The sequence below is a fragment of the Globicephala melas genome, chromosome 11, assembly GCF_963455315.2.
Source record: "Globicephala melas chromosome 11, mGloMel1.2, whole genome shotgun sequence".
Lineage (NCBI taxonomy): Eukaryota > Metazoa > Chordata > Mammalia > Artiodactyla > Delphinidae > Globicephala > Globicephala melas.
In genome coordinates this window covers 60,664,509-60,685,999 of record NC_083324.2, presented here as the reverse complement: position 1 = coordinate 60,685,999, position 21,491 = coordinate 60,664,509, and the positions used below count along the sequence as shown (strand labels likewise).

The window sequence follows — 21,491 nt, the reverse complement described above, 5'->3', positions numbered from 1 at the left end:
TGTTAGACCCTGTTCTAGGCTCTCCACAAAGAAGAAAGAAGAAAGAAATGAGGTAAAGGCAGCAAGAATGACCTGGGTTCTCCTGCACTGTTGGAGACTTTTAACATTTGAGGATATGCTTTGCAAAAAAAAAAAAAAAAAAAAATGCAACCAAGCAAACTTCTAATACGACTCTCTCCCTTCTTCCTCCTGGCCCCGTTCTTAGTTATGGAGTCTTCACACAGTATTTTATTGTAAAAGCCTAGTAGTATTACAGCATTTACTATTTATATTTGGATAATTTTAAAATTTCACTGGCATTTCAAGTCTCCTAAGTATCAAATTTTATGTTTATATTAACCCCCTGTCTTTCAGGCCAAATCCTATGAGACTTTTTCCCGTCTGCTTGATTACTAACTATTGAAAGGTTAAGTCTCATACACACAAACCAGCTACTTTCTTTCTTCTTATTATCAAAATATGAGCATGTTCCAAAACCATCTACTGCATATTTCACAGAAATGGGTGCCAATGACACACCTTTTAAAAAGAAAATATTGGTCTATATTAGAATAATTTTGTACTCTGAATGGTGTTAGGAAACTGATGAAAAGTTACGTGATTTCTGTGCCATGTGTTTTATTCATCTCTAGTTATAGAAGCACATTTGTTACTTGTGGTCAGGAAGGGAAGATAAATAGAGTTCACCAATAGGGAGAAGGATTCGGATGATTTCAGTTGCTGGAACGCCTCTGCCAGAGTCATTATGAGCTCTAATAATACGTAGGCAACTTATCCTTTTTCCTTTGTAATTTCCTCAAAAATTATTTACTAGTCTATTCAAGATTTAACAAATCTTTTTCTTAATGCAGTCTGCTACATTAAATTAAAAACATTTCAACCCATTTCAGAACCATTCTACATGGAAAGAAAAATATACAACTTTGACAGGCTAGTATTTACAAGGAAGAAAAGGTCTTAGAAAGTTATTTTTCTCCATCTTTCATATTAAGCCATTACAATGTTTGCCAAACTAAATATCTTGTGAAGATTTTTATAAAATAGCCTTGTAATAAGGCACTAATATCACGTTTTACTTTCAAGTGAAAGAGACAGTTAAACTTACTTGATGGAAAATTATTTTAAAACATGGCTTTCTGCGTAGCATGTAATTCAGTATGATGCAATTCCATATAGAACTCTTCCCTCTGCTTCTGTGGCTAGATGCACAAAACAGACTTCTTTCTAACACGATTCTCCTGTACCTGCACTCTAGGAGGGTTCCAGTGAGCTCCACTTAGTATTTTTGTTGAGTGTCTCAGGTTCAAAAAAAATTCTGTATATTCTTGTTTCATTTATAATCATTTATAATCTTATCTATCACTCATGCATATTGGAGTAATAAAAAATTACAATATGACTTGTCAGTTTCTAGCAATTGGGAAAAAAATGAAGATTTTTTTCAGGAATAATGGCAAACACTGTCTAAGTGTGTCTTTTTGGAAGAGCAAAACATTCTAATTTTCTGAAATACCCTATGCAGAGGTCATATCTGTTTTGTTCACCAGCTCATTCACTGTGCCTCACAAGTACACTACATATGGTGGCCATCAACATAGAAGAATACACATTTTACAAATGAACAAATATGCCATACTAGATGGAATGTTCTAGGGCAAGGTTTCCCCTTCAAATGGGTTTATTTTTCATATAAGACAATTCCTAGGAATAAAATAGCCATCATTTTCATCTAAGAACAGCTTATGAAAATTTGTTGTACCAGGACTAAACAAGGTACTTAATGGTATAAATTATATTATTAAATTACTTCAGATTTTCTCAGATGAGTTCAGATCAACTGTACTTTTATCTCCCTTTCTATCAATTAATAGATTAAATTGCAAGCACAGTGGGATCAATTGTGCATTTGTAACATTTTGTTCAATTTCACATATGCAGGTATGTGTACACACACACTCAAAACAAATTATCTAGATAACAGCACTCCAAATAATTAATGGAAATATAAATATTATTTCAGTTACCATAAAATCTTCCCTGCTTCTCTTGTCATAAAAAATTTAAACTTCATGATTCACATGTACTGTTTTAAGTACCAAAGAAATCTTTTTATTTTGAGTATACCTGGTTACCCATCTATATTTGAGAGGCCCTGGAAAGGTCAGCTCACAAGTTGTGGAGTTCAGTTTGGGTTAGCCTTTGTCGATGTAGGCATTCCATAATTTTATTACTGCCAGCTTGATTTTAATTTGAACTGCATCTTTCAACATATGAAGGCAAGTCCTACTTACAGTATTTTAAAATGAATTACTGAGTGATTTGCTGATGAAACATTTGGGGGATGCGAGAAATACCACTGGATGATTTAATAGACCAAATAAAGGTATATCCAGAGGGTAAACTTATTGTGGCTACTTGATTTGCAACACATGACCCCACCACTTTCTGTGCAGAACTGCTGCTCTGGTTTTTGCTTACCTCCAACACTGGACATTCTGGAGGAATCCTGATGAGAGCCGGATTTATTGCGGTTTTGATTTTTCCGTTTGTTGGCTGCTCTCACAGATCGGAGAAGTACCTCGCTAGCCTTGAAAAAGGCCACCATGAATGGTTGTTTTGACTGAGGCCCGTGTCTTCCCACGAGACCAGCCGACTTTACATTGATGCTGTGTCCTAGAACAGAGCGAAGGAGCACTGGGTTTATGAAGAAGAGATGAAGTTTACCTGATGGGAATGAACTCAGAGGGTACTTGCAAAAAGGGAGACTTTTTAAAACACTATCAGAATGTTTTCTCTGCAGGCCAAAGATTCTTATAAACATGGAAAGTTTACCATTACAGACAATTATCCATGCTTGATTTTCCATTTTGTATCCCTCTTTGGCCACAGAACACCGTCAGGCCTTCACTGATGGTCCCTTCTCAGACCTGGAAGTTGGCAATGTTCTAAATGGAAAGGCTTGACTCCCATTAGCCTGGAAATGTCCATGTTAAACAGTAATTTCAAAAAATTAGCTACAGGCGCTTCTGCATTAGGTGCCTTATAATTTTCCTCCATGTGATAAAATCTGAAAGGCTGGCTGGGTGTTTCTATTTTCACCAGCTTCTTTGGAGACTTTCCAGTGTTAATTAGTGTTGATAGCCTCGCCCCCTCACCTCTGGCCTGTGCCCATCGATCTTTACAAAGCTGTGATCTACTTAAAGCTCTTCAAAGATCCTTCCAGAACCCCTGCTGGGATGGAGATTTGCTGTAAGCTCCAGGTCTTTCTCCATGTAAAGGATTTTGAAGCAAACATGAAAATTACGGAATCCCTCCCCTTCTGAACTTGGACATGCCCGAATTATGTTTACTGAAAGGATTTCAGAAGATGCAAACCAAGCCTGGAGATGCTCAGGAAAGGAGAAAAATTCCAGGTGAGCTTGGATACTCACCTTGGTCTCTAAACCAGCCTGTGTCCCAGACCCTTTTGAGCCCCTGGAGTGGTTGTTTATCAGAAAAGGAGTGCACCCAGGGCCTGGGCAGGAATGGGTGAGAAGTGTCCTGGAGACTAGGAGTAGATGTTGATAAAGTATTTCTCCTTCTGGGATAGCAATAATAATTCTTATCATTATAAATGATAAGTATTATCATTATAAAAAAACATGTTTGGAGCCCATGCTGTGTACTCTAGGCATTTTTCTAAGTGTTTTCCATGCATTATTTAATGTGATTCCACAAATACCTTAGGAGTTAGATATTACTATTTCCCCCTTTTTACAATTCACTCTTGCTATGATCTTCTCATTTAAAATAATTATCACAGAAAATTATATATATGTATATATGTGTGTGCATATATAAAGAAAACCATTAGTTGATATTGAATTCAATGAAAATCAGCCAGAGAGGACAAACTGTTTAACCTTAAGTTGTACTTTTAGGTGAGAATTACTCAAAAGTCACGCAAAAAAAAAAAAAAAATTCTACTCCAGATACAGAAGTTACCAATCTTTTCAGAGTAATATATCATGTGGTTTCAAATACGTGCATGATTGGCCCTGCCTTGCACCCAGAAAGATGTGCCAGTTTTCTTAAAATATTTATTCAGTCACGACTGTGGGGTAGCCTCAGTCCATTCTAAGACCTGACCCACCTTGGAAGAAAAGGGAATAGGTCCCTAAAATCAATGGCATTTTAGCAAATAAACTCTTGCTCTTAACACAGTTTATTTTGGCAGCATAAACACTTTTGTGTATACTTGTATTGTGCAGGGACCCTCTACCATCAGAAAAGGAGACTGTGTTATGTGAGTCTGTGCAGCTGTTGGGAGGAACACAGAGGTCCTTTAAATGTGGAGATATTGGTTAAAAAAAATGCGTGTGTGTCAATGCAGGCAGCATCCATCAACGTCCCCAACAATTGCTCATTGGGAAAACTTGTTGCTTTCTTACAAATATGAAAATGGCCACCGGCTTCCCAAATGCCACTTCACTCTGTCCTAGCAGAGAAAGAACTTTCAAATAATCAGAGCAGTAAACCTTAAACAAATAAGCGTATGGGTTTCTCTTTTAAATGCAAACTTACAGTGGCTCCATGCCAGAGTCTATATTTCTTAGAAAAACTATATCACTGGCATAAATGAAAGAGGCAGTTTGATTTGTGGTTGGAGTAGTTTCCATTCTACTTCCACTGTAACAAATGTATTAATTCAGCTCAGACTTCCTCCTTCTGGCAGCCCTTTTGCTGTAAAAAGAGAAATTAGAAGTTCCAGCCAAATACCATACCTTGAACTGACCCACCTCAATACATAAACACTTTTACAACATGTTTATTCAGGTGTAGCACTTGAAATTGGTTTAAGATGTTTCCAGTGACAGAGAGTGCAGCAAAAGAAAAAAAAAAAAAAAAAAACAGAACTGAGAAACTTGACTGTGATGGAAGAGAATAACTGGTGATCTGTTCTTTAAATTTTGGATTTTTTTTCAGTCTTGGAGCACAACATAAAAAGTATTTGTTGAGCTCTAAGTTTGATGTTTTAATGAAGTGATAATTTAACAGGAACAAAATTTTTACTTGTATACATGGATGACTGCAGAAATAATTTTTAATATATGATCTTTCTAATACTGAAATAGGTTGCCACACGATGGCCATGAATGGAATGCAGTAAAATCAGTTTTCCATTCATCACAATACACACTGACCCTTTTCCAGTTAAATAAGCATTGAACCCAGAGTTCCAAGTTTCCTTGGGTTTGCAAGAGGATTCCTTTTGTTATTATTCAAAAGACTTTCAATATTTTCATTTTTATCTGTGGAGAAAGAAGACTGCTCTAAAGATTTATATTTTGAAAACTGTAAAGATGTGTGTGTGTGACAAATATGGGTTTCTTGGGCTTTACAAAGGTAGATATTGTGTGTGAAGCAAAGTCCCCTTCAAAGCAACGTGAACTCCCTTTAAAATAACTTTTGATATTATTAAGTTTCCTCTTGGTTTCCTTTCCACTTCAGCAATGATGTGACTATTAAGATTCCATAAGTTCATACTTACTCAGTGGCTCTTGATCTTGAGCTACACTGTGGAAGCATTAACTATATGACCTTGTCCTTCAGACACATTATACCTCCCTTGATTATGTTGACTGAACCTTTTGAATAGGGCTGAACAGTTATTTTTCTTAGAAGTGCTAATAGAAACCCAGACTATATTGCAGGTATTAAAAATAGTGACTATTTTGTAAAATCTATTTAACAATGTTGAATTTTATTATTAAAGGTACAGGATGTTTTAGATACTGCAAATATATCAGTAAAGAAACCTACCTAAAACATTTTGATTTAGGAAAACTCTATGTAGGTGTGTATTACTGTGGTTTTATTTTTCAAAGCTAATCTTCATTTTTGACTTATTAAAAAAAGTAGGTAGGAAACATATATACATTAAGGATTGAAAATACAGTGGATAGCAGATGCAAACTATTATATATAGGATGGATAAACAACAAGATCTTACTGCATAGCACAGGGAATGATATTCTGTATCCTGTGATAAACCATAATGGAAAAGGATGAAAAAGAATAAATATACATATGTATAACTGAAAAAATAAAAAAGAATATACAGTGGAAATAAACATAACCTGGGGTAATAAAAAGAGCATTAAAATAAAAGGGTGATAAGGGACACCAGCTGGAATCCAAGCTTAATCATTTTAAGATTCAGACAAGTTTAGGCATAGCTAGAACATGGGTAAGCTAAATTCACCAGGCATATATTAGGAAGAGAATAGAAAAACCTGAAGGGAGAGAACTCATCGGAAGGAACAGGTGAACCCCTAGAGTACAGATTCAGAACAATGTCCCAGTGAGTATAAGGAAGCAGGGATTTTGAGTCTGTAACTCAGTGTTCCTTCTGGCCTTGCTCCAATGTTTGCATGATTAACTTCTTAAGAACCCGGGGATTCAAGAAAATCTAACAGACCTATTTTTACCCAAAGTCCCTGTAAAATCCTGGGAGGGCAAGGGAGCCCTACTTTGGAGTTTGGTTAATGGTGTGATACAAGTGGTGGCCAAAGATTCTTCCTACTTCAGAAGAGTGGCTTCCAAGTAACTCCACAATGGTACAAGATGGCAGCACCAGAATGTAGGTAGGTCCAAGATGAGTTCCTGTACCAGCATCAGCTTCAGAGAGTGGTAGCATTTCAAAGGCAAGCAAAGCAGCAATTTCGTGGCATTGGGAGTTTTAAGGTGGATAAAAAACTGTCCCAAAGTGAGAGGCAGGGCAAATGATGGGATGAAATGGTCCTAGAATAAGAGGACACTTCCCTTGTGTCACATCTGACATTGTACACTAAGAAGAGGGAAGGGTAGTGATCTGCTAAATGGGTGGGGTGAGAGCAAGAGAGGGAGAAGAACTTGATTGCTGGGAGTCAATTCAAGTTTAAATACACATGGGATCTCCCACACAAATGGGAGAGGAGATAGAAAAGTTTCTTTGAAGGATATACCAGCATTCCAGTGATTTCACTGATGACAGCTGGACCCAAAGAAACATGGTGCCCAATTATCCCAGGTTTCTGTATCACAGAATTCTTGAATCATAAAATAAAAGGGTGATGAGAAAAAATATGGGAGTCCAGAGTTTGATACGGGCAGAGGTATCATCTCTTGCATTTATGAAAAGAATGCCCATTAAATCTTTCCATGTGAATGTTTTTTAGAACTATTCCTATCCTGGCCATCTTGTTTTCATCTCGAAATTACTCAACAGGTACTGAGGGAAGAGAAGCAATTTGAGAAGCAAATATATGGGCATTTGTCAGTTTTATTAACTACAGAATGAATAAAGGTGGGGTTAGGATGGTATCATCTAAAGAAATAACTATTCTTTTCACACAGGTATCAAGAAGATAGTATGTGAGGCTGGCGCTTTGACTTACACATTTTGCCATAACTGAAGATGGATTAAAGACATCCAGATCTTCTCCTCTGATCCTTATAACTTTATATAAGCCTGGGGGTCAGGGTATTGTATTCACATCTGCCTAAGGACATAACTAACTATTTTCAAATTTAGAATCATCAAGACAGTAGGCTGGCAAGCCAAAGAGCCATCCCCAACTCACTAGTTTTGTATTTCAGACCATTCTTTTTGGAAAATGTGACTTTCAAAATGTTTATTTCTTTAAAAACAGGGTTATTAAAGGAGCCTCTGACAAAACAGCTCTTTAGAGACATGTTGATGTTATAAGGACAAGTGGTTCCAAATATGAGCATTTAGTTTCCTTCCAGAATACACAATTTGAAAAACATTCACTTGAGGATTTATCAGAGTCTAAACGTTGATATCACTATAAGATGTTAGCATAAATTCCACTGTTTTCTTTCCTATAAATCCACAGTATTGAACTCTTAACCCAAAACACCTGTGATGAAAGTTGTGCACAAATTACCTTTTCAAAAGACGCTTACAGCATCCTTTGTGGACTAGTTCACAGAAAACAAATCACTGCGCTGTTTCTCATTCACATATTCTCTTGCTCTTTGCTTAGTTTCAATCTGTGATTAAATCTGATTCTGGTACTCTTAAATTATAGTTTCCGTGGCTCTAAATTATACTGGAATCATACCCTTTTTAGAAACAGATGATTTAAAATGTGCAGAATTCTCTACTCGGCATATAGACTAAATCATTTTTATATCAGATTTTAAGGAATGTGGGGGAGATAGAATTTTGTCTACTTAAATTCCATATACGTTTTAACCCAGTGAAATCTTAAATTAAGCAAATTGTAATCTTGCTATGAATTTCAACTATGTCATACTTTGATGAAAAATTTGCATAGTTTCTAGTTTTATAGTAAAAGCACAGACCTACTGCCAGATATTTGAAGTATCATAAATAAAATTTTACATTCCTGCTCAGAATTTTCCTGATTTTAAGATGGTTTACATTGCCTTACAATCTCAAACGAAAACAATGAAAAGCTGGGATTTTAAACTATTTCAGTGATACTGAAAACTCCCAGTAATGTGGTACTGGTTAAAAAATATATTGGTATTGAACTTCAGAGTACAAGGTAGTTACATTTTTTTTTAGTGATTCTTCATGGTGATTCTGGGCTTCTGTTTAACAAGCCAGGCTCATCATGCAATTTCTTTGCTAGATCTTTTCATTTTCTTCTTTATCCCAACATTTAAAAGAGTAAATTAAAAAATAACCACTTTGTTCTATATAATTATATGTTGACAATTATACAGTCATTATTAAAAAGTAACAGGACTTCCCTGGTGGTCCAGTGGTAAAGAATCTGCTTTACAGTGCAGGGGACACAGGTTCAATCCCTGGTCAGGGAACTAAGATCCCACATGCCGAGGGACAACTGAGGGACAACTATGTCCACACACCACAACTACTGAGCTCATGCACCTCAACTAGAGAACCTGCATGCCACGAACTACAGAGCCCACACACTGTGGAACCTGCACGCCACAACTAGAGAGAGAAAAACTTGCACTCCACAACTGGAGAGAAGCCCATTGCCACAACAAAAGATCCCGTGTGCCTCAATGAAGATCCCATGTGTCGCAACTAAGACCCGAACGGCCAAAAATAAAATAAAATAAATAATAAAAATAAAAAGTATCAAAAACAAAAGAAGGGTCAAGTGTAATAACATGTGTGAATAAGGATAAGATTCTGTAGCTGATGATAGAGAAGAAACATTGGGGGTATGACATCCACAGAGGGCAACAGGGGACCATGTCCTGATGTGCTAACATGAATGGGGGGTTGAGTATTATCTGCAGACAAGAAATGTAGTTACAATTCCTGGTAAATTCCTGGTAACACTGCAATAGAAGAAATTCATTTTCCTCTAGGATTGGAGTATGGGAAGGATAAAGTTTAAAGGAGGAAGAGATTTTTTAAAGAGTTTCCGTTCTTTCTAAAATGTTTATAGAAGGGATTCTCATGCCCTGCCGTCTGAGAAAGTCATGGGGATTAGTAAAGAAATTGGGATATTTGGTCAGAAACACGGGTATGATGGCTCAAAGCGTGATGGGGGGAAAATGCAAATAGTTGAGAACTGTAGCTCAAGAAACTTCTGAAAGGTGGGGTGGGGGGTTGCCTGGAGGAAGAAAGGCCAAGAAACATAAAGGAGAAGGGCCAGAGGTTTAGGCCTTGTTGGGGAAGCTTTCCAGAATATTCAAATTTTTTATTGAACTGAGGGTGGGGCTGAGATGATGGAAAAGGATTAGTCTCCTTCCATGGGATGTGGTCTGAAATGTGGAGGCTTACTGTCTCAGGCGTGACAAGTCCCACAAATGCTTTTTACCGGGACCCTATTTTCAGCTAGTGGAAATATGAATCTCAAACTAGGAATTGTAGTTCACCTTCACATAAGCACACACTTACTTTTTAATAGCTCCTCTCTTTATATAGAGAGCCTTTCCCCTGAGGCCCTATGAGTTTTACAGACATCATCTGTCACATGCCCCCAAAAGATTGGTTAGCTGTTGATCTTACAGGTCTCATTTATTTTAAGAAAGCAGAAACATTCTTTTCACAAAACCATGGGAAGAGTGAATTATTTTTAGTCTCTTTTCCAGTTATTATGTGACTTCTTAAAATAAAAAAATGTGTACACACACACATATACTTCTTTCCTTTAAAATCACAGGGGAGTTAAATAAAACTATAATGAAAGCAGGGTTTCAGCAGAAATCAACCAAAACGTCTTCAAAAACTATTTTTACGTGTTAAGATATCAATGAAGAAAAACTTTTAGACGTCAAACGCATTTGAGTTTGTTTCATAGCAGTGAAATTAATTTCAGACTCTGCATTTTATCTCTAGTGGATTAAAGTAGACTTTGCAACGAACTTAATGCAGTTACTTGGGAAATTTATGAGTGTCTAAAGGAAACATTCTTTTTTACCAGCTTATATGATATATTATTCAAAAAGAACTTTTATCATACAGAAAAACATAGTTCATTAAATGTTTGACCTTCCCTTTCAATTTGATACATGAACCTGTGAAATGATCATAAGCTATGTCTAGAATCTTTAGAATAGTCAAGGACTACCAAAATGGAGGAGAAATAAATCATTTTGACACTTAATAAAGAGAAAGAGTGAAAGGAATTAAATGTGTTTTCCAAAATACATAGTGAAGGCCTGATATTGAATACGTAATGTATATACCATGATAAGTGTCTACTTTTTGCCAAAAAAAGAAAAAAAAGTGGAATTAAGACATTTGGGACTTAGTTCTTTCCTTCACATATGAAGATTGGATCACAAAACATTCTTCTGAGCAAAGAGAAGCAGAATCTTTCTTCACTTTTTCTCATGTCTCTGGCAACAGCAGAATGTGAGCTGGCCTGCCCCACATAAGGGACCAAGTGAGACCTCACGCCACTATGATTTCATGGTGGAGCCCAGAGCAAAAGCATCCTTCTGACCTGTCCGCATGCAAAATAACAGTTGGGTTCCCAGGTGTTTATCTTTTGGTCAGCATGGGTCAGAAGCAAATCTGATCTCACAGCCTAAATAGAACTATCATGTTTCGATCAGTTTATCACCGCACAGAGAAATCATCTGAATACCTCCACTCATAAATAGAGCTGGTACCCAAAAGTCATAACAAGCAAGCCTTTCAAAAGCATCAGGGAAATTGGGATTTGGGAAGGTGAGCCAGTTCAGTCTTTCTGAAGTTAAGAAAGAAGCAACAGCTGCCATTTTGAAGCTTGGTAATTTATCAGTTGTTTTACATACATCATCTTATGTACTCCTCCCAAAAAAACAATGGTTACATTTTTAAAATGAATAAAATAAGGCTCAGACAAGGGTCATGCTTTTAACTCAGCCCTGTCGACCCTAAGTACTACCCTATTCCTTTAAGTACACAGAGTTCCCCTTTGTTAGAGATTGTTTAGGGCTGATGCTTTCCTGTTGGGTCTCTGCTCCCCACCTTGAAAAGATTGGAGGAATCCATCCATCTCCTGAGTCTGGCAGTTATACACATATTGTGTTTGTCAAGGACACTGTGGTAGCTGCTGGTTTTGTGATGTTTAAGGTCAGACTTTCCTTCATAAGTGGGAAGACCATTCAACACTCCTTCCAACCATGACAACACAGGTGGTCCCCCCCTACTTTCCATTTCCCTCAAATTGAAACTTGACAAGTTCGACTACAGAGAAGTTGGAATCCATGTTCAAGGAGCTGAGACATGTAATTTCCCTATTAAGGTATTTTCCATCTAATTTCAAGTTTTGATCCCCACTTGTAATATATACCGTTGGCTTTGGTGGGTAGATGCTTTGGTTTGTTTTGGTTTTCCTTTGTCCCTGTGAGTCTACACCAGTTGAGTCAAAGTTTAGCCTCAGCACCAGTGACTGCTGATGCCTTAAAAGACTAAAGGCTCTCTCTTCTTCCCATTGTGCTCTGTACTCATGAAGCAAAACCAGCACTGCCCTTGTTCTGCAATATGTCTTTAAGAAATATGTTCAGCGATGTTAAACTTATAGGGGAAAGAACAATGAAAGAGACGGAGTTAACTCTGAACGATGAGAATACAGAGAATCTCATATTCTGCATGGCCCCAAATCAATACTACCATGAACATATTTACCCCTCATATCATTAGTCAAAGCAGAGTTAGAGCCTAGAATAGAGAATATAACAAACAACAAAAACTGGAATATGTTTCTGACCTTGGGATTTGTTTGGCAAGATGGGTGCTCCACAGTTACTGTTTTGAATTAGGGAAAATCCAAAACAGAAATACAGATGTCGCCAAACACTTCCATATCCCTTTTCATTAAGGGAAATCTAAAAAATGGTAAAATACCTCTTTCACCAGATAATGAAGGAGGACTAACTCCTGTTTTATCCGCTTACTTTAAATCATTGATTTCAAAATTCTTTTTCATGTATGTTTTTAGGTTGTGATGCTAAAATTTGGATAAGCAAATGATGTTTACCAAATGGCTCTCATTCAAATGTAAACATATTATAACTTAAAACAAGGAAGTTGCCTTTAAAACCTGGTTTTAAAACACTGTATATATAATAGACATAGTAAAACAGCAAATCCAAGTTTTCCAATTTATTACTGATTATATTCTATAGTCAAATCTATTTTTAAAGAAAAACCATTTTCTCTCTACCAATCATTATACAAAATTAAACTAGGCTCTGGATGCCCATTTCAGAGTACCAACCAGAGAAAAATACAATAGAGATAACAAAATGGATATAGATATTTAAAAAGAAACCAGCATCGTGATTCTTCATTTTCTAAAGAACTAAGGCATCTGTAAATTACATTCAAACCATTTTGTTCAAAATATGAAGTTTTAGCAAAGCAGTTATGGCTCACCCTCTGCTCATAGGGAAACAAAGTTAAAAAGCAAAGCTAAACACAGTGAAAAATTAAAAACGTGTTTTATTTCCCAGAGATTTTTCTTTTCAATTTTTTGAGGAAAAAATTACCTCAATATGTGCTCCCAAAAATACAATTCAGGGAGTCCTCTTTAGGGCTGGAATAATACCAGGTCACCTTCAGCCTTGATGCTGGGAAGGGGGAATGGCGAGATGAGAGAAAGGATGAATTTCATCCAGACTTTTTGCAAAATAATCAATTAATATGTTTTGGAAACTGCATGCTTGACTAGCATGCAGTTTGTTGCACCGTGATTGAAACTACAAACTTGAGTACCGGTTGACACTTACAAAGGATGGTGGGGGAGGTAGACATGAGGATTCTATGATGGGGAGTGTGGATTAAAGACAGTAAGACAGAGGAGAGAAAACAGAGAAGGAGAACCTAGCAAAATACATTAGTGAGTGACACAGGGCACAAAAGGAGGGGGACATTCGTTACAGAATTCAAAATAAATTAAATTTGGCTAAATTTAATTACATGTTGAAGCTGATCACTGGAAGGAAAATAGTTACTTTCTTCTTTTCAGTCTATAAATTTATCAAATTAATGATAATTGTGTAAGGAGCTAAAAGAAATACTGAAGTAGTTAGATTTTAAAAAAACAAAAAAATATGGTAAAAATGCTGTCACCTGTTGTGGGTCAGATCACAGTTAAATTCCAGACAGAAAATATAAAAACCCAAAGGTAATTACCAACAGATCCAACATAAAGTTCAATTTTGTTCTATAACAATCATTATTAATAGCATGTCCTGTTTGGAAATTATAAAAATGCATTAATTTTTTTCAGTTTGGAATTTATATAAAATTCATATCATTTGTGAGAGTCATAGTGTATAAGATCTGGATCTGGAAGATCTGGAAAACACATCATTTTTAGGTTCAAGGGTAAGATTCTTGAGCTTTCTAAGGCTGTTTCCTTGTGTACAAAATGGGAAAATAGTAAAGATAAAGTAGACATTCCACTTAAAAAGCTCACCAAATGACTGGCATCTAATACGCTCAGGAAATATTAGGTCCCGTTAGTTATTAATATTATTTTGATTGACCACCACAGCAAATACATGGTTTGAATATTTATTTTATATGAACTACAGATGAACCTAGCAAATAAAACCTGAATTAATCATGAAAACTAAAAAATACGAAATATTAGCATGGAAGAAAAAAAAAGTACTGCCAAAATCAGGGTTTAAAAAAAGCAGCTATTTGTATAGACAGAAAATAATTTTTGCTAAGTTGAGTGAGTTTGAAATACATAAAGTATAGTTTATAAAAATCGTATATGACTAAGAGAATTAATAAGAACTTAGGTTGAACAAAGTAGAAATTTAACAGTGCTCCTATATTTATGTTTAGTTCTCTAGCCATGAAAGGCATATTGATGATTTTGCTCATTTTTATGCAGTGGGAAAGGAGCAAAAATCTGAGCACACTGGAAGGATCTATGTTCTCTGATGTGCTTTAAGATATTACACAAGTTAGAAAATCCATAAGTCACAGCTTACGTGGGTTTGGAAAATTAACAAATACTGATCTTAAACCCCAGAGGAAATCTATGGCATATTTATTTTCAGTAGAAATCTAGTCATTTTTACCATAAAGATACAGGAATTCTTCTCAGTGGAAACTCTTCTGAATCATTCACATAAAATGACCAAGGCGGTTGTTTTGCTTAGCTATCTTTTAAATCTCTCTTATGGCTTGATTCATATCAAAAAAAAAAAAAGACTTTCTTAGAAACTGACATATTGCCATAGATTTATTTATGTTTTAGTGTTTTTAAAATTCTATAGAAATATGATAGAAACAGAAGCCATTTTAAAACGTTCTGGAGAAATTTAGATTAAGTTTTACATTTCGTTATGATACTGAAAAATATATTGTGGCACTTAAAGAAAATATAATTATACTAAAATGTTGTAATAAAAGCTCTCTAGACACCTTAATAATTATAGATGTTCAGCTATGAACTTATCTGATCCTTCACGTGATCAGTTGGGAATTTGTTTATGCCTGGGTATTACCCCTCTTTGTATACACACACGCACACAAACACACACACACATTTACCCCAAAAGATGTCTAATATTTCTTACTTCCCTTTATCCATTTCTCCATCTCTGATTTTATATAATATCTTAAGTTTTGGTTTGAATGAAACTATTTAATACCAAGCTCCTTAAGATGGTACATATCTATTCACGGTACCCTCTCTGAATATAATATTTATATGTGTATAATGCTTAAAGTGTAAATATATAAATTAAAATTACCTGAGAAATTATCACAGGCAATATAATAATCCCCGGACAAAAGGTCAAATAAATAGTGAATTCTTCTAGTCACACGAGCTCATTCCCTCACAATACAAATAATTACATAGCCATTAACTCCCAGGTCTTAGGCACTTTATTCTTATGCCTTCAATCTGCCCTTTTCACACATTGATTTAATTTCTGGACTACAGGGAAAATTTAATTTTACTTATTCACTGTATTTATTTAAGTATTTGAAGATAACTATTCTTCAACTGTCCTCCTAATTTATTCTTAAATATTCATCCGAAAGTCAAGCAGGTACGCTCTAATTATCCTCAGCATTAAACATAAAGAAGTACTTCATTTATACTAATATTTATGTAAAACAAACATAGGAGTATATGTTCCTTTTTCCTATCAGAACATTTAGCAAGATATGCGATTTTTGCAGTTTCTTGGAAGTAGAGACTCTCATTTATTTGTTTGAAACCAATTGTCAGCACCATAAATTCAGCAACAGGGAGCCATATGGTTTTATGAACAAAAAAGACTTAATTGCTTTAAAAGATAAAGTTCAGATAAGGGAAGAGAATATTATCAAATCTCAAAATATTTAAGAGATCCTCCGATAAGTGGACATAATTCAACTTTTTGAACTGAGATACATAATAATGAGAAACTGTAGTCAAAACAGCCGGACAAAAAGAAAAATATCACCCTTGATCTCTGAATTTCTTCTGCTACTTATTAGCACTATGTCAGCTGATATTCAGATTAACCAGCCACATAGATCATTTGACCCTTGAGACAGATAAATAGTCATCTGACAACACAAGGGCTTAATTTGGAAAATTTTCCCCTGAGTTAAAAAAGACTGTGTTTGGGAATCTGAGGTTAACACAGCAAACTTATTTAATCAGATACTTGCATTGAAAAGCAGCAGATTCCAGGACTTAACTAAATTTAAGCAGATATCTCATTAAGAACTCCTCATCTCTCTCAGACAGATGCTCACATTTAATAAAAGTAAAAGAATATCAAGTTAGTAACTCACATATTAATTTAATATATAATGACATGAGGACTTTAGATTATAAACTAGATTTTTCTAATTAGGAGTATATATTCTATAATTCGAAAGATGTCATGGAATTTTTGAAAAATCTGATTTAAGACAGCATATTTAAAAGCTACCACAGCATATTGCAATTTTGGAGAAAAATTTTATCAGTGCTTTAAACTACTCTTCACATAATAAGGAACAATAGAAATAAGCAACAGTTCAAGGTTGTAGAAAAAGAAAACCTAATCCCATTTCTTATTAATGTAGGTGTGGCAGTTGTCAATTTGCAAGAATGAGCCCCAAAATTCCAAGTGGAAAGGTAGAGAACATGGCAAAACCCTGGGTAATAAAAGTTTTAAAATACTCACTTTCAGTTTAATTGTACTGATAACTGAAGTTAAGACCCTTTTTATAATTTGAATAATAATGTTGGTGGAAATAAAAGAGGATGAAATTGTTGGTGCTTTTAGAAAAGCTCTGAAATATCAATATATTTATGTACATATATAATTTCTAAAAATGGAAGGGAGAAAACTTTTGTGTACTAACAAGCAAAAAAAAAATAAAAAGCTATAACTTTACCCCTTTACAATGTCTGGGAAATATAGCTGCTAACCAATACGGGCTATATCCTGAGGAGGCAATAATTACAATGGTTTGTTTCCTTGACTTTCAAAGAGGTCTTCTATGATGTGTTTCCAATCAATTCATAGAGTATCTTCATTTTCTGATTTTTTTTATGGGAAATATCACTTATGTAGTGGGGATTTTACGCAATTTGCTAAAAAAGTTAGCACAACATATATTAGGAGTTCTTGGGTCCCACACTTTAAAAAAGACGATCAATGTTTTTTAACCATGTTTTCTATGAGCATTAAACTACTGCTTGTAAGAAGCCATGTTGATGTGTAATGTTTGCTAATAGGTTTATGAAGCCAAATGATAGTAATTTACACTGAGGCTTCTCTGGGTTGAAAATTTTTTCTGATAGTTATGTACGCCAGCCTTTAATCAATTATCCTCATATATTACCCTATAACAAGGGTCGTTACCCTTATATTCATTGATGCAGTTAGTTATCTCAAAAATAATCATGTCACTTTTTTATAAGAATAAAATTGTTGGGCCTCAAGAAAACTACCATATTAAGTACTAATAATTTGATATTCTCCAGTGCCTATGAAGACCTAGCCAATATAAGCAATCAATTGATCATGACACATATCTCTGAATGTTCATTTCTGTTGGCTTCATACCCTAGATCAGAGGTATTTAAAAGCTTCCTACCAATAATCATTTCATCAACCAAAATTATTAGACTTGCGCCTAATAACATAACTATACACTATGCTTCCAACTCAAGATTTAAGAACATATATCAACAATCTTACCTCTCTCCAGTGGACTATCATTTGTGAATTTATCTAAAGTCTTATTAAATCATCTGTAAAATCTCCACAATGAAAGAAGTGATCCTAATTTAAGGAGTACCATGTAGAGTTAATTCTCTATGCATTTTCTCTTTCAGTTCAACTCAAACACCTTTATTCCTGTCTCACCATGTTCCGGGTACTATTGCTTAATATAGTCTCACACTGTCCTTGGAAGGTAATTACCATTACACTCATTTAATTAACGCTATGGCTAAAATGTAAAGTATTTTGTCAGAGCCAAGATTTGAATCTAGTTTTCCTAACGATTTCTCTTAGAATTTATATTTCCAAAATGGAGGGATCAATTCTATTCCTTTATTCTCTTTATTTAAATTAAGTATCAAAACCTTAAACTCTAAGTTATAACAATAACTATAAATTTCTTTATATTATATTTAAGCATTAATGATAATGAATTTAATTTGATAGTTTCATACCTCTGAAATCTTTTTTTCTTTCTTGATTTGGCTACAAAATTTAGTGAAACTTTGAAATCTCTGACTTTAAATCTGAATTTTTACCTTGATACGCTTGGAAATTACGCCACAACTTTGTCCAAAGAAAAACGGATTTTAGAGTCTTATTAAAAAAGAAACTTATACTGTTTCTTGGACATTGAACAATACTCTGACAAAACAACATTTTGATGACTTGAATACAAATGAATCAGAAACATACGGATTGAATTTTCCTTGACATATAAGTGGGTTTGAATAGAAAGGAAAAAGTCATTGGCAAAATTTACTCTGAGTATTGCCAAACCTAAAATGTCTGAAAACATAGGGTTTTTAAAAAGACATTCTAATGATCCCAAAAATACTATCTTTGTTTTTCCATCTCTAAATTATTCTATAAACCCAAATTTGAAAAAAATGAATTAATTTACTTGGAAGGTTTAAACTATATAAAGCATCAAACAATGGAAAATTACACTGTTTGGGGAGAAAACCCAAGTCTTAAAAGCTAGATTAAATTGCTATCTGGGTAATAAAGTCTGTGTATGTGTATATATATATATATATATAGGACATATGTATAGTAGATATATATATAGGATATAAATATATATATAGGATATGATACCAATTACTGTAGTTTTATTAACAATTTTAATAAGGATCTAACAAGCCAGGTAATTAATGTATGTTTATAATTTAGGGAACTGAACATCTTAAATTATAAGACAGACCTAAATCTACTCATTTGCTGCTAAAAAAAGAGTACCTATTTTATCATAGAGGGTTATTAACCACCATGAGGGAGTGTTAGAAAATTCTGAAACTGATTTAGCACAATTGGATACAACCACTTGTATGGAATTTCTAGATTTTGCCGTTAAGAAGCAGCAATGTTTCCTTTCCATTTGCTTGCTCATATGTTTGCTTTATTTAGCTGAAACAGACATTTGGAACTCAGAGAATTATCTAGTCTGCATGAAAAAAATCAATAGACTATCCTTAAACTCTCCTGCCAAATCCATGGCAGTTCACTTATCAAATTTCTAAAAAGAATATTTTACAAACTGACGTACTTTCCACAGGTCCTCTGAGGAATCATGATGTTACTTTTGATTTCAACAGTCTTTTGATTTCCAAATATATTTAGATCTCTTAGCTATTTTTTCTTTGTGGAAGCAAGATAAACAAAATTTAATAACTTATATCACTGACTTTCTCCTCACCTTATGATTGAAACGATTTTAATCTGTACCATGGTTTGTGGTATAAAATTCAGTGTTACACCAAATTGGTTTGGTTAATAATCACCCCAATTTACAGTTTGGAATGTCTTCTTAAGAGTAACATGTTCGGGCTTCCCTGGTGGCACAGTGGTTGAGAGTCTGCCTGCCGATGCAGGGGACACGGGTTCGTGCACTGGTCCGGGAGGATCCCACATGCCGCGGAGTGGCTGGGCCCGTGAGCCATGGCCACTGAGCCTGCGTGTCCGGAGCCTGTGCTCCGCAACGGGAGAGGCCACAACAGTGAGAGGCCCGCGTACCGCAAAAAAAAAAAAAAAAAAAGTAACATGTTCATATATGTAAAATAGATAAACAACAAGATCCTGCTGTATAGCACAGGGAACTATATTCTATATCCTGTAATAAACCATAATGGAAAAGAATATGAAAAAGTATATATATATATATATATATATATATATATATAACTGAATCACTTTACTGAACACCAGAAACTAACACAACATTGTAAATCCACTATCAATTAAAAAAAAAAGGAGTAACATGTTCAATGACAGGTGGTCCATAAGAGCCTTTTAAGTCACAAACTCATTCAACAATCATTCAAAACATGTTTTTAATACCTACAACCTGCACGGTGCCAAGTACCAAGGGTACCATTGTGAACCAGAAATACACATCCATGACCTTATGAAATGGATATTCATTCAAATATGTAATCATGAAAGTGTTACTCTGATTGATTAAAGCAGCAAGTCTAGTTCTTTAATGACCTGTGGTCAAGTTACAAGAATATACACATAAATTAGATGTCATGTGCCTTCCATCATTTGTCTCCAAATCACTTTCCTAATAGCATCTGCAATCATATTTATACATGAAAGCTGTTCTAGCCAAATCTGGACTGCAGAATGTTCTAGACAACACCATGCCTTTTTGCCATTCTATGTATTTACTCACATTGTTTCCTCATCCAGGAACTACCTCTCTCCTCCTTTCTCACCACCACACCCTCTCCCTCCTCATCTTCATTTCTTGAAATCTTACCCAGCTGACCTAGCCCAGAAGTTACATGGACCACAGTTCTTTGGCTCCATTTGGACTTAACCATCTCCTTACGTTTCCTATAGTGTCTTGATTATATCACTATTTTTAGGATTTAGGGCACTTTAGTCTTTCTTAAGTAGCTATATTTGTCTGTCTCCCAGGTCATTGTCTCCTTAACACTTTGTCTTGCATGAATAGACGCTCGAAGATTTTATGTCGAACAAATGAATAAATGAATAATAGTCAACAAATGAATTTGAAAGGAGACTTTCCTGAGTTTCATTTTTTCATGACTTCCAATTACTTTTGCTGAGAAGTAAGCATATTCAGATTCCATTGTTGCAAATAAAAAGTGATCTGTCTGCTCTGGCTTAAATACAAAAGGCCAGCTTGTCTAGCATATTTAATCATTTTAATATTTTCATATCAGACAATATTAAAGAACCAAAGAAGAGCAACAAAAGGCTGTGTATCTCAAACCTAACTTTTAAAAAAAGAATTTGGAAAACTTTGAAAGAAGTGAAATGTTAGTTTATTTTAGGCTCCAAAAAATCACATAAATAATATGTCATTTAAAGTAAAATTACCCCTAAAATATAAGAGAAATCAATCAAAGGAAAAGGATAAACAAAATATAAAGTAGTTCTCAGAGAGAAAAGGATGACTTGAAAGCAAGTTAGAACTAAATAGTATAGGGCCCTCCAATTTCTTCCCCTAGATACAGCTTCCTGATCTTTAAAAGACTGTAGCTCGAATTTGCTCACTGTTCTGCACTCAGAGTCCATTGGACTCTTAGTGTGTAGCGAAGTGCATTCAATAATATTATGTGCTGACTACCTCATGCCTCACTCAACTGCAAGCCTCGTGAAGCCATCTCTGTACTTGCTCACTATTTTATCTCCAGCATCAAGTCAAGCACACAGCACATCGCTACTCGGTGAGCATTTCTGAGCATAAGAATAACATCTGGAGCTTCTCAAAAAAGATTTCCTATAGACCTGTGGACTAAGAATGACACCTGCCATATCAGTAAACAAAGGATGTTGCAGCCAACAAG

At 35.0% G+C, this 21,491-nt stretch overlaps 1 protein-coding gene across 1 annotated transcript in view; it reads right to left on the bottom strand.

Moving 5' to 3' along the window:
• Window positions 1–21,491, bottom strand: part of BMP5 (bone morphogenetic protein 5) — a 118,244-nt gene that overhangs the window by 16,346 nt on the left and 80,407 nt on the right. Inside the window, exon 4 of the mRNA XM_030840979.2 lies at window positions 2,479–2,673. Within this exon, the coding sequence (XP_030696839.1) occupies window positions 2,479–2,673 (195 nt within the window). The remainder of the gene's footprint in view (window positions 1–2,478; window positions 2,674–21,491) is intronic.